The sequence below is a fragment of the Nematostella vectensis genome, chromosome 12 (assembly GCF_932526225.1).
Source record: "Nematostella vectensis chromosome 12, jaNemVect1.1, whole genome shotgun sequence".
In the NCBI taxonomy this organism is placed as follows: Eukaryota; Metazoa; Cnidaria; class Anthozoa; order Actiniaria; family Edwardsiidae; genus Nematostella; species Nematostella vectensis.
Window position 1 is genome coordinate 11,371,455 of NC_064045.1, and position 13,648 is coordinate 11,385,102.

The window sequence follows — 13,648 nt, forward strand, 5'->3', positions numbered from 1 at the left end:
ATTTCTCGTATGGTATTATGTCATGTGATATATGTCTCGTATGGTATTATGTGATGTGATATATGTCTCGTATGGTATTATGTCATGTGATATATGTCTCGTATGGTATTATGTCATGTGATATATTTCTCGTATGGTATTATGTCATGTGATATATTTCTCGTATGGTATCATGTGATGTGATATATTTCTCGTATGGTATTATGTCATGTGATATATTTCTCGTATGGTATTATGTGATGTGATATATTTCTCGTATGGTATTATGTCATGTGATATATTTCTCGTATGGTATCATGTGATGTGATATATTTCTCGTATGGTATTATGTGATGTGATATATTTCTCGTATGGTATTATGTCATGTGATATATTTCTCGTATGGTATTATGTGATGTGATATATTTCTCGTATGGTATTATGTCATGTGATATATTTCTCGTATGGTATTATGTCATGTGATATATTTCTCGTATGGTATTATGTCATGTGATATATGTCTCGTATGATATTATGTCATGTGATATGTCTCGTATGGTATTATGTCATGTGATATATTTCTCGTATGGTATTATGTCATGTGATATATGTCTCGTATGGTATTATGTCATGTGATATATTTCTCGTATGGTATTATGTCATGTGATATATTTCTCGTATGGTATTATGTCATGTGATATATGTCTCGTATGGTATTATGTGATGTGATATATGTCTCGTATGGTATTATGTCATGTGATATATGTCTCGTATGGTATTATGTCATGTGATATATTTCTCGTATGGTATTATGTCATGTGATATATTTCTCGTATGGTATCATGTGATGTGATATATTTCTCGTATGGTATTATGTCATGTGATATATTTCTCGTATGGTATTATGTGATGTGATATATTTCTCGTATGGTATTATGTCATGTGATATATTTCTCGTATGGTATCATGTGATGTGATATATTTCTCGTATGGTATTATGTCATGTGATATATTTCTCGTATGGTATTATGTCATGTGATATATTTCTCGTATGGTATTATGTGATGTGATATATTTCTCGTATGGTATTATGTGATGTGATATATGTCTTGTTATGTCTGTTGTGGACACTCACCTCTGCACCAATAATAGCAGGTAAACCCAGTCCCAACAGGTCCCCAGCACGGACCATAAAATCTGGATCCGCAGTGTTCTCCTTTGCCAGGAAGACCTGCAAGCCTTCCTTGACAGACACCACTCGCTCGTGCACTACTTCATAAGAAGACGTAAGCGATGCCGTCGGTGGGGGTACATCTACAGCAGGACAGACCAGGGTGTTCTCGACGCACTGGGACGAGGATAAGCTGAACTTGGTAGTAGCACTCGGGCAGTCGGCAGGAGGGACGGAAGTGAGGGAGCACGATGGAACCGAATTTGTGCAATTACCGTCGACGTAGCAGTATTCCACTTCGTCGGCAGCTTTGCAGATTGGACGGAAGATCTGCAAAGTGTCAATCAATTTGAATACTATGGTTAGTGTTTAACAGAGGTACAAAATAAAGAGTTTGAGTGACCAATGTTTTGAGACCTTGGGAAGTGTCCGATTTATGGAGGTTGTCCCCTTAATTGTTTCTATGGCCGCTTAATGGAGGTGGTCGGTTAACAGAGGTATAAAATAAAGAGTTGGAGTGACCAATGTTTTGAGACTTTGGGGGGTGGCCACTTTATAGAGGTTGTCCCCTCAATAAAGGTACCGTTGTCCTTGATGCGAAGAACTCTCACCTGAAACTTGACTACCCCAGGCTTGTAGCCGTCCACAGCAAATGTCTTAAGGTAGCCAGACTCGCTGAAGTAGGATCCGGGCAAGAGGAAGGTCCTGTTTGCGCCAACATCTCCGTCAGACGGGGAGCGAGACTCGGGTGCAGAGGACGGGCCAGCTACCATCGTCAGTGGAGCTTTGAAGGAAGAAAAAAGAGAAATAAAGAGATAAGGGAAATTAGAAATGAAAAAGATGTAGGTCAATTTCGCAGTTTAGTGGTTTGTGTTCCACGTTATTTTTTTGTGGTGTTTCGGGTTCACCGTGGTTGATGATGTGACGTCAACCGAAACCTTTTCCGCGTAACTAGGCCCTCGTGCCTTTACTGCCTTCAATAGTGTATCTTAAACAGGGCACATGACACTTCTCTCACTCACAATCCATTGCATCGATCACCGGTGCTTCGTCATTCAAGGATGTTTCCAGGGAGATATTTGACCCCGTGGTAACCGAGATAAAGCAGGTAAACGGCTCTAGAGCGACCTCGACAGTCGAACACTCAAGCTGCAGTCCGCTGACCTCGGCCGAGACGACTGATTCCTTGAAAGTGTAAAGCTCGACAATGCTGTAGGTACCAGTCGATGCTGTGAGGTAAACCTGCAAATATCCAAACGTGGGGGTATTTTAATCTCTCTAACCAAACAGGCTGGAATAAAGTGGACAAATATATGTAGTGTAATTAGTGTAGTATAATATAATATTGTAAGTGTATTTTTCTTAAGTTTTCATATCCTATTTATGTATAGTTCATGTAGGTATGTTATTATTCGCAACATTTCAATAAAATAAAAAAAATAAAATTAAGTAGACAATAGCAATTTCACAACATAAGGAGCTCAGTGCAAACAGTGCTGGCTATTTTTGAACTTCATGTTAGGGAGTGCTGTGGAGTTGTTCGCCAGGATTTCCTTTGTCTTGTGGCCAACTGATCGAAATGCGGGCTGATGCTTTTTCTGTAGTTTGCCAACATTTTATCTTTCCTGTTGCCAGTAAGCTGGCTATGATATCGCGCTGTTTAAACGCCATGTACTTTGCCAACATTTTCACTTTCTAGTTGCAAGTAAGCTGACTGATATCAACGCTGTTTACACAGAGCTTAATATCGACAAAGATTTTATTGTCTTTTTTTTTAAAGTTACAATTATATGATTTCCAAATTTTCCTACCCAAGAATCAATCAGCGCGCAGAGGCATATATATACTACAAAGTGACATAGTGACACACATACCGACTGTTCACCAATATACGAGAAGAAAAACTGAACGGAGGATTTGTTGAGCGCGTACTGCGATCCGTCTCCATAGTCCAGAAGAAATGGCACTCGGTTCGAGGTCAACTCAAACTTCTCAAAGACCACTGTAGACGCAGGCAGGGTGACCGTGAACTCTTCAGTCAGCGCCTCTTTCGTCTCATAGACGCTGTAGTAATCAAATCCACCTGAAAAGGGGCGGATATGAAAGTCAAAATCAGGGTCGGATTCGACACAAAAAGCCTGAACGTCATTTTAATGGGACATCCCATCCTCAAGTGGACCGAATTAGTACGTTTACCCAATCTGATCCTGTACCTCTTATGCATGCCTAGCTCAAGAAACGTTTATCCAATTCGAAAATACTACCCCACTCCTGTTAGGGTCATACCAGGTTTTCCGTCTGTTGTATTTTTCGCCTGACAAACCAGAGTTCTACTACGTTTTTCAGATATTTATTCAGAACAATAAATCAACTAACATACTCTAGATTTTCATAATGTTATGTATACATGATCCAAGAGTATTTCATTTATTGAATTCCATAACGTCGTCTTACCGCATTTTAATGATTGATCTCCTGTACAAGGCTCATGACAGCGCTCTTTCGGCCCAATCGAAGTGACCGCCATTGCGCAGAAACACCGCTGACCTCTACTGACTGCAGCATATGTCGAGCTCGTTAATGAGCACGATCTAAATATGACAAAAATGGATTCCTTATCGAACTGATACTGATAAAAATTCTTTCCTCTTCAGCAATAAGGCGATTGCCAGAATGGTTAGGTGGAATCCGATCCAACTTACCAAGGCCGACAGCTTGTACGTGTCATTTTTAGGTGGAATCCCCCCAACTTACCGAGGCCGATAGCTTGTATGTGTCATTTTTTAGGTGGAATCCCCCCAACTTACCAAGGCCGAGAGTTTGTAAGTGTCATTTTGTAGGTAGAATTCCCCCTAACTTATCAAGGCCGACAGCTTGTACGTGTCATTTTGTAGGTAGAATTCCCCCTAACTTATCAAGGCCAACAGCCTGTACGTGTCATTTTGTAGGTAGAATCCCCCCAAACTTACCAAGGCCGACAGCTTGTACGTGTCATTTTGTAGGTAGAATCCCCCCAACTTACCGAAGACTGCTTGTAGGTAGAATCCCCTCAACTTACCAAGGCCGACAGCTTGTACGTGTCATTTTGTAGGTAGAATTCCCCCTAACTTACCAAGGCCGACAGCTTGTACGTGTCATTTTGTAGGTAGAATTCCCCCTAACTTATCAAGGCCGATAGCTTGTATGTGTCATTTTTAGGTGGAATCCCCCCAACTTACCAAGGCCGACAGCTTGTACGTGTCATTTTGTAGGTAGAATTCCCCCTAACTTATCAAGGCCGACAGCTTGTACGTGTCATTTTGTAGGTAGAATTCCCCCTAACTTATCAAGGCCGACAGCTTGTACGTGTCATTTTGTAGGTAGAATTCCCCCCAACTTACCAAGGCCGACAGCTTGTACGTGTCATTTTGTAGGTAGAATTCCCCCTAACTTATCAAGGCCGACAGCTTGTACGTGTCATTTTGTAGGTAGAATTCCCCCTAACTTATCAAGGCCGACAGCTTGTACGTGTCATTTTGTAGGTAGAATTCCCCCCAACTTACCGAAGACAGCTTGTAGATGACATTTTGTAGGTTGAATTCCCCACAACTTCCCGAAGACAGCTTGTAGATAACATTTTGTAGGTGGAATCCCCCCAACTTACCGAAGACAGCTTGTAGATAACATTTTGTAGGTGGAATCCCCCCAACTTACCGAAGACAGCTTGTAGATAACATTTTGTAGGTGGAATCCCCCAACTTACCAAAGACAGCTTGTAGATAACATTTTGTAGGTGGAATCCCTCCAACTTACCAGACAGCTTGTAGATAACATTTTGTAGGTGGAATCCCCCCAACTTACCAAAGACAGCTTGTAGATAACATTTTGTAGGTTGAATCCCCCCAACTTACCGAAGACAGCTTGTAGATAACATTTTGTAGGTGGAATCCCCCAACTTACCAAAGACAGCTTGTAGATGACATTTTGTAGGTGGAATCCCCCCAAGTTACCGAAGACAGCTTGTAGATAACATTTTGTAGGTGGAATCCCCCCAAACTACCAAAGACAGCTTGTAGATAACATTTTGTAGGTGGAATCCCCCCCAACTTACCAAAGACAGCTTGTAGATGACATTTTGTAGGTGGAATCCCCCCAACTTACCAAAGACAGCTTGTAGATGACATTTTGTAGGTGGAATCCCCCCAACTTACCGAAGACAGCTTGTAGGTGTCATTTTGTAGGTTTCTACGTCATAGACAGGGGTCACTGTTATGCCTTTCATGCAGCCTATAAAGCTCGGAACCTTAACTGAAACGGTAAGACGAAATGCGATAGTCAAATTTTACATAGCGCTTTGATGTGTCCGCACGTCTATCCTTCTCTCTCTTTTCTTGCCTGAATGTCTGTCACCCGACCGTCCGCTTATTCATTCTTTGCATCCGCCTCTTGTCTGCCTACGCAATTGTCTATCTGACATCCGCACGTCTTTCTTTCTGTCTATATTTCCTTATGTGTATCTTTCTGTCAGTCTTTCTGTTTGTCCATTTTCTGTCTGAATCTCTCATGAAATACCTTCATCAACCCAGCCTTGCTTAGCCCCGCCTTCGTTAGATCCACTGATATTAACAAGAACCGTCTGAATCGGTCATGAAATACCTTCATCAACCCAGCCTGCTTAGCCCCGCCCTCGTTAGATCCACTGATATTAACAAGAACCGTCTGATTCTGTCATGAAATACCTTCATCAACCCAGCCTTGCTTACCCTCCCCTTTCGTTAGATCCACTGGTATTAACAATAACCGTCTGAATCTGTCATGAAATACCTTCAACCCAGCTTTGCTTAGCCCCGCCTTCGTCAGATCCACTGATATTAACAAGAACCGTCTGAATCTGTCATGAAATACCTTCATCAACCCAGCCTTGTTAGCTCCGCCTTCGTTAGATGCACTGATATTAACAAGAACCGTCTGAATCTGTCATGAAATACCTTCATCAACCCAACCTTGCTTAGCCCCGCCTTCGTTAGATGCACTGATATTAACAAGAACCGTCTGAATCTATCATGAAATACCTTCATCAACCCAGCCTTGTTTAGCCCCGCCTTCGTTAGATGCACTGATATTAACAAGAATCGTCTGAATCTGTCATGATATACCATCATCAACCCAGCCTCGCTTAGTCCCGCCCTCGTTAGATCCAGTGATATTAACAAGAACCGTCTGAATCTGTCATGAAATACCTTCATCAACCCAGCCTTGCTTAGCCCCTCCTTCGTTAGATCCACTGATATTAACAAGAACCGTCTGAAGCTGTCATGAAATACCTTCATCAACCCAGCCTTGTTTAGCCCCGCCTTCGTTCGATGCACTGATATTAACAAGAACCGTCTGATTCTGTCATGAAATACCTTCATCAACCCAGCCTTGCTTAGCCCCGCCTTCGTTAGATGCACTGATATTAACAAGAACCGTCTGAATCTGTCATGATATACCATCATCAACCCAGCCTCGCTTAGTCCCGCCCTCGTTAGATCCAGTGATATTAACAAGAACCGTCTGAATCGGTCATGAAATACCTTCATCAACCCAGCCTTGCTTAGCCCAGCCTTCGTTAGATCCACTGATATTAACAAGAACCGTCTGAATCTGTCATGAAATACCTTCATCAACACAGCCTTGCTTAGCCCCGCCTTCGTTAGATCCACTGATATTAACAAGAACCGTCTGAAGCTGTCATGAAATACCTTCATCAACCCGGCCTTGCTTAGCCCCGCCTTCGTTAGATCCACTGATATTAACAAGAACCGTCTGAATCTGTCATGAAATACCTTCATCAACCCAGCCTTGCTTAGCCCCGCCCTCGTTAGATCCACTGATATTAACAAGAACCGCGACTCTCATGGAAGGCCAGCCAGACCACGTCAAGGGATATATTCTCAGGAACCGCGCCTCCACTTCGCAAAGAATAATCGACACCAGAGTTGAGGTGTCGACGTTCGCTTGAATCTGAAAGGAGATAAACACGTACTTCGAAGAATGTCGATAAAATCACATAAATAGTCCTTTACAAAAAAAAAATGGCTTGAAACAGCAGCTGAGAGGTGCGATGACCAATATCGCTTTTAAGGGGCAGCGTCATGGTACTGCGCATGTCTGGAGTCAGTGTTTATTATAGGCTTTTAATTGTCTACAAACAGTTGAACTTTAAGCTATCAATGCCTTGTTAAAATAATATGCAATATTTTATTGAAAACTATGCTTATTGACAGTTAATGGTCATTTACTTTGAATTTAAGTCTCCCACATGTGCCAAAGGCACATAAGTCAGTATTAGAATTTGACTGAAATCCATTGTGTCCGGGCCAGAGAGCTATTGCAAAACTCTTTCTATGACACTGCCCCTTTAAGGTATTTGACGCAGACGCTCTTCCAAGATTAAAGATTTCCAGAATGGAAGAAGGAGATAGTAGTGTAACGTGTTAACAATTCTTAAGTACAGACTTGAGAAGTACAGAATTGAGAAGTGGAAATGTTTAAGCCCCATCTACACTAGCAATTTTTTGTTGACAATTTTTAGTTTACAACTATATATTTGTTGGCATCTACACTAGCAAATTTTCATGTGTGACAATTTTTAATTGCCGAGAAAAAGCAAACCTGTCAGCTTTTGAGCAACAATAGTTGCTGAACAAAAATTGACGACTTTGCTCCATATACACTAGCAAATAAAAATTGTGAGTGGAGATGGGGCTTTAGCATTCTTTCCTGCAGCTGATAAGGTAACTTCCTCGAGTATCTCAAGCATTTTATTGGGTCGTGTAGTAGCTCTCAGAAGATTACACCTCATTGGATTGATGCACCACAGACAAAACAATGGAGGGGGGGGGGGGAACAGTAGAACGGGAAAACGATAGAACAATGAGGTTATTCAGCCAGTTACGTTAGGCCTTATAAGCAGGCTTCTATGTAACGGATTTTATCAATAAAGCTGTGAAAGCTGCGAAAAGGCGAGCATTCTAAGACCCAAACTCATTCGCTTGAGCATCTTCTCACCGTTACAGAACCGTTGACTGTGTGGTCTTTCCATGTTTGGCGGTCTGTGGAGTACGATAACCGGTAAGTCTTCACCCATTGGGGTTTAACTGTGCTTTCTCGCCCTTGGGTTGTTAGACCATAGATTGACACGACGGACATGAGGTCAAGGTGGAGGTACTGGCCCACAAAGGCTTCAGCTGGTCCCCAGGCACCTGGGATAAACAACAACAAGAGCAACACCTAAGTTGCGGCAAAGGCATCTGAGACAAGATGCGGCTCGACGACTAGTTCAAGCAATCAATTTTTGTTACATATAATTGCATTGGAAAGAAAACTTTGTGGGAGTATTCTGAGCCCGGGGTGGGGGGTGGTGGAGGGGGAATCCGAGGAAAAACAGACGGGGGTGATCGTCGTCAAAATCGAGTTTAACCCTAAGGGAGGTAACTTTGGGCGTGAAATTCTCAACCCTAAGAGATATCAAATTGGGTGTGGTCGAATGAATTTTTAACCCTAAAAGATGGCAGAATCTGGAAAACAAAACGTTAAACATCCCCTTAGGAATAGTAATTGGTCGAATTTTATACCCTAAGAGATAACTGAATCGGAAAAAAACGAATTTTATACCCTAAGAGATGGCAAAATCGCAAAAATCCTTCAACACCCCCTAAGGGATGGCTTAGGGATTCTGAGTAGTAGTGGTGCTTTCTTTAATACATCATCATGAAACCGCCCATTCCAAGGTTTCCAATCCAGACGCCATTTTAAGTGAAGATTGTTGAACGTCATCGTAACCTCTTTGAACCCCTAAACTCGCTGAGATAATAGGCCATTCCAGCTATATGTTTGCGCGCGCATAACCATAGAAATCTACCTCAACTACCAGAATGCAGCGCGCGCTTTTTTAAGCTTACATCAAACGAAGCGCGCGCTGCATGCCGGTAGTTGAGGTACGTTCCCATGGTGAGTGCGCGCGCAAGCTTATAGCTGGAATGGCCATTAGATGCGTTCTATCCATACCTGAGTCGTCCGCAGTTTGTTGAACTCCGAGTCTAGCGTGGTGGGGAGGGGTACCATTGAAGCTTGATGACGCAGTGAATGAGTAATCGCGCAGGGAAAGCTGTCCAACATCGAAATTCATGGGGGAATCTGATAATGGACACAATCCCGATCAGAAACAGTCATAATACAAAACACGGGACAAGTGTACCAACATCGAAATTCATGGGGAATTTGATCATAGACACAATCCCGACTAGAAACAGTCATAATACAAAACACGTAAAAAGTGTACCAACATAGAAATTCATGGGGGAATCTGATAATGAACACAATCCCGATCAGAAACAGTCATAATACAAAACACGCGACAAGTGTAAAAAAATTAAAATTCATGGGGAATTTGATCATAGACACAATCCCGACTAGAAACAGTCATAATACAAAACACGTAAAAAGTGTACCAACATCGAAATTCTTGGGGGAATCTGATCATAGACACAATCCCAATCAGAAACAGTCATAATACAAAACACGTAAAAAGTGTACCAACATCGAAATTCATGGGGGAATCTGATCATAGACACAATCCCAATCAGAAACAGTCATAATACAAAACACGGGACAAGTGTAGAAACATGGGAATTCATGGGGGAATCTGATCATAGACACAATCCCGATCAGAAACAGTAATAATTAGAATCGCTCACCGGTAAATGTTGAGCAAATAACTCTTTGTTGAATTTCATCGACAGAAAGACCTCTCTCCCAGATAACAACACTGTTGATAAAGCATCCCAATATCTATATAGTCTATACAAGTTTAACAAAACAACCTTCATAGTGACTATGTGACAGTTGAGTACAGCGGTAACATCGTTTCGCCCCATACCCCCCACGATAGAGCATGAGGTAAATAGTTTCACCTTGTTTAAGGAAAAAACGAAATATTTTTTTATATACTATCGCGCACAGGCTACGACGATATTTATAGGACTGTGTTTTCTGCTGATCACGTGACTGCGCAGTACGCTAAGATTCTGGTTGGTCGCCAATATATAATATATAATAATTTGAAAGCCGCTGAGAAACCCTCGTCATGGTTGACGCCCTTTTTCATAAAATGCCTGAATTATAACAAAAAGGCTAAGAGCCCTTCTTGATCCTACCAGAGCCTTCTTAGGGACTATGTGACAGTTGAGTACAGTGGATACCTTCTCATTCCTCCTCCTTTATTTTTCTCTAATAAAATGTCTGAATTATAACAAGGAGGTTTAAAGCCCTTGTTGATCCTACCAGAGCCTTCTTAGGGACTATGTGACAGTTGAGTACAGGTGGATACCTTCTCACCCCTCCGCTATTTTTTCTCTCATAAAATGTCTGAATTATAACAAGGAGGTTGAGAGCCCTCCTTGATCCCACCTGCTCACGATTGCCTTGGCAGGGGTCCCTGTCAAACTATTGTCAGTTCCCATGACAACGTTTGTTATTGTCTTAGCGTCACGCACTCCTGCGGATGCAGTACCAATGTACTGTCTGAACATGTCAATCATCAGCGTCATGCCATCCAGCGGGTGCAACACGATGGCAACGTGATGCCAGGTTGCTATGGAGACGGATGCAGACGCTGACCACACAGTATTGCCGTCGAAGATCTTGGCTTGGAGTTGGTTGGTGGATAACACGGTGATACGATACCCTAGAGGGAAAATGAAGAAGTAAACGACCTTTATCACACTTGTGCGATGAATGCATCCAACAACTAGACGCTCAGTTGAGCGTGAAGTCGGGCTAGTTGGTTAGTAGGAGTACATCATATACATAAAACGGCAAATTCGATTGTCATTTGCGCCAAATGGTTGGCGTGTGCATTTGTAGCCTCATAACACAGGCAACCCACAACGCGATGTAGCCGATAGATTGACGAAAATGCAATCAAGCGGGGCCGCCTAGTGCTCTACTTAACATAGCCGTAGCAGGCTTCAAATGATTGGGGGGGGGGGGGGGGAGGGGGGCGATACAGAAACATCCAGAAAACATTGGGGGCACAGCCACGCCCCTACTGGTCATTTCCGTCGTGCCCCCAGTGCCCCACCTCCTGCTACGGCCCTGCTTAAAAATCCTGCAAAAACTAAATGTTACGCACCTGGTGCAATCGTACTTGAGTACTGCATGAGCGTGGACAGTATGATGTAAGCGCCGGATGCAAATGGATCGGGAATGTTGTACCACAGGGATACCGTGATGCCGTTCGTGCAGAGCTCGACATCAGTAACGCAGCTCGACTGGAAGTCACCAAGTACTACCGCACTGAGGTGAAGGGAAATTAAAAGCAATGAGACGTTACAATTAACCATGATGTTTTCCCGACGGTTCTGCTTGTTAAAAAATATAATTAAAGGAGTAGCGTGAGTTCGACACGTGCGACTTAACGATTGGTTGGATCTAGTGTCATGTGACATGGTAAGAAGCGTGACGAGCGTGACTAAAACAGGCGAGTTCGACACGTGCGACTTACCTATTGGTTGAATCTAGTGATGTGACATGGCAAGAAGCGTGAAGAGTGTGACAAAAACAGGTGAGTTTGACACGAGCGATTTACCGATTGTTTAGTGTCATGTGACACGGTAAAATGTGACAAGTTCGACAAAAATAGGTGACTTTGACACGTGCGACTTACCCATTGGTCAGATCTAGTGCCATGGCTCGCGAAGCACCACCCATTACAGGTCCCTCCTTCAGCTCCATTCCGTCAGCAAGTCTATAGGCCGTCTGCGTCACGTGGTCTGTTGTTACCAGCTTGTCCAGGGGCCAGAAGTGAGAGGCGTCTTCGAAGCATTTGGCTGAAAAGAAATGGGGTTGCAATGTTAGATAGATATATACAAAAAATGGAATTATCACTCAGCAATGTCACCAGTTTACTTCCGGTCGATTACGTAACAATCCTCGATTATTTTTAATGGAAAACGCGAAAATATTTTTTGTAAGGGCAGTGTGTCTATTTGAAGTTTTCTTTTGAGGTTTCTGTCGACCCTTGCGGAAGTAAACTGGTACCAAGCCGCTTTAACCCTTTTAACGGTGGTGTTACACGGGATAACACGCAATAAAAACATTTCGCGATACACGTTTATCGTAGAATGTTTCTGACCGTGTAACATCGCGCAACACAACTTTCTATACATCACTTTACTCGACATGTTGCGTGTTTTTGAACCCGCTTAAAAAAAAAAACAGAATGACGCAAATCTGGAAAGTTATTCCGTGTAACTTTTGTTTGGGAGCATGCCATAATGGACACGATATAATGTGTCGCGAAAAGTTTTTGCTGCATGTTATCCCGTGTAACACCACCTTTCCATAGTCAAAATATCGGAATACTCATACGAAAAAAAACCGAATAAAAATATTCAGTTTTCAAAGTAGTCGCTCATCTCGAAATAGTAATTTTAAACAAAAGCAATTTAAAAAGTTTCATATATTTAAGTTTTAAATATTTTATTGACCGATTTCGGTCAATAAGGCCTAGTGCACACTAGCGACATATCGACATAACGACATGGGCGCGCGCCCTCTTATCTTCGACATAACGACATAGACATAACGACATAAGAGAAAAAAACATGCTTTTTCTTTTATGTCATGATGTCCATGTCGTTATGTCGGGCTAAGCATAGTGCGCGCGCCCATGTCGTTATGTTGTTATGTTGCTAGTGTGTACTAGGCATAAAGCTTTTCAAAATCACCCGATGGAAATGGAAACAAAATAGCGACAGCCACTCACCCGCAGCATAACACAAGACCAAGCTCACAGCTGAAGAAGCATTGTTATAAAACGCTACGTAGAGCACTTCAACTGCTTGAGCCGCATCGTCGTGACGGAAAAGTGTATTGGTGCCTTTACCTAACACAACAGCAGTGCCTTGAAACTCAAGCCAAAAGTTTGTCTGCCCTGTTTCAAGAAACTGCGTGTCGTTGGTCGCAAGTGATGTAACGGTTCCCGCGGCGTCCACACGATCCAGCGTGATCTTCGTGTTCGTGTTTGCTCCAAGCGTGAGACGGTAGTGGCTGTGAGCCAAGGAAGGGCCGCTTGACAAGACCAACTGCATCTCACTGACTGTCGTCATCTTGACTGACACGCCTCTGTCACTATAGGTGCCAAAGAAGGCTGATATGTTATTGGCGCGAGTGTTTACTTGGCCGCAAAGTCCTCCTGATGGACAGAGAACATGTAGAGGGTCATATAGCCGGCTTTTACTTGATAGAAAAACATGTAGGGGTCATATAGCCGGCTTTTACTTGATAGAAAAACATGTAGGGGTCATATAGTCGGCTTTAACTTGATAGAAAACTTGTAGGGGTCATATAGCCGGCTTTTACTTGATAGAGAACAGGGGTCAAACAGTCGGCTTTTACTTGATAGAAAACATGTAGGGGTCATATAGCCGGCTTTTAGTTGATAGAAAAACATGTAGGGGTCATATAGCCGGC

General features: G+C 42.7%; 1 protein-coding gene across 1 annotated transcript in view; it reads right to left on the bottom strand.

Moving 5' to 3' along the window:
• LOC116603942 overlaps nt 1-13,648 on the bottom strand; it is a 56,778-nt gene that overhangs the window by 35,830 nt on the left and 7,300 nt on the right. Inside the window, exons 5-18 of the mRNA XM_048720034.1 lie at nt 12,942-13,370; nt 11,841-12,003; nt 11,307-11,470; nt 10,583-10,859; nt 9,871-9,941; nt 9,182-9,310; nt 8,183-8,376; nt 6,958-7,135; nt 5,341-5,437; nt 3,605-3,741; nt 3,025-3,233; nt 2,173-2,392; nt 1,762-1,934; nt 1,115-1,480 (exon numbers count right to left, since the gene is read on the bottom strand). Of these exons, the coding sequence (XP_048575991.1) occupies nt 1,115-1,480; nt 1,762-1,934; nt 2,173-2,392; nt 3,025-3,233; nt 3,605-3,741; nt 5,341-5,437; nt 6,958-7,135; nt 8,183-8,376; nt 9,182-9,310; nt 9,871-9,941; nt 10,583-10,859; nt 11,307-11,470; nt 11,841-12,003; nt 12,942-13,370 (2,807 nt within the window). The remainder of the gene's footprint in view (nt 1-1,114; nt 1,481-1,761; nt 1,935-2,172; nt 2,393-3,024; nt 3,234-3,604; nt 3,742-5,340; nt 5,438-6,957; nt 7,136-8,182; nt 8,377-9,181; nt 9,311-9,870; nt 9,942-10,582; nt 10,860-11,306; nt 11,471-11,840; nt 12,004-12,941; nt 13,371-13,648) is intronic.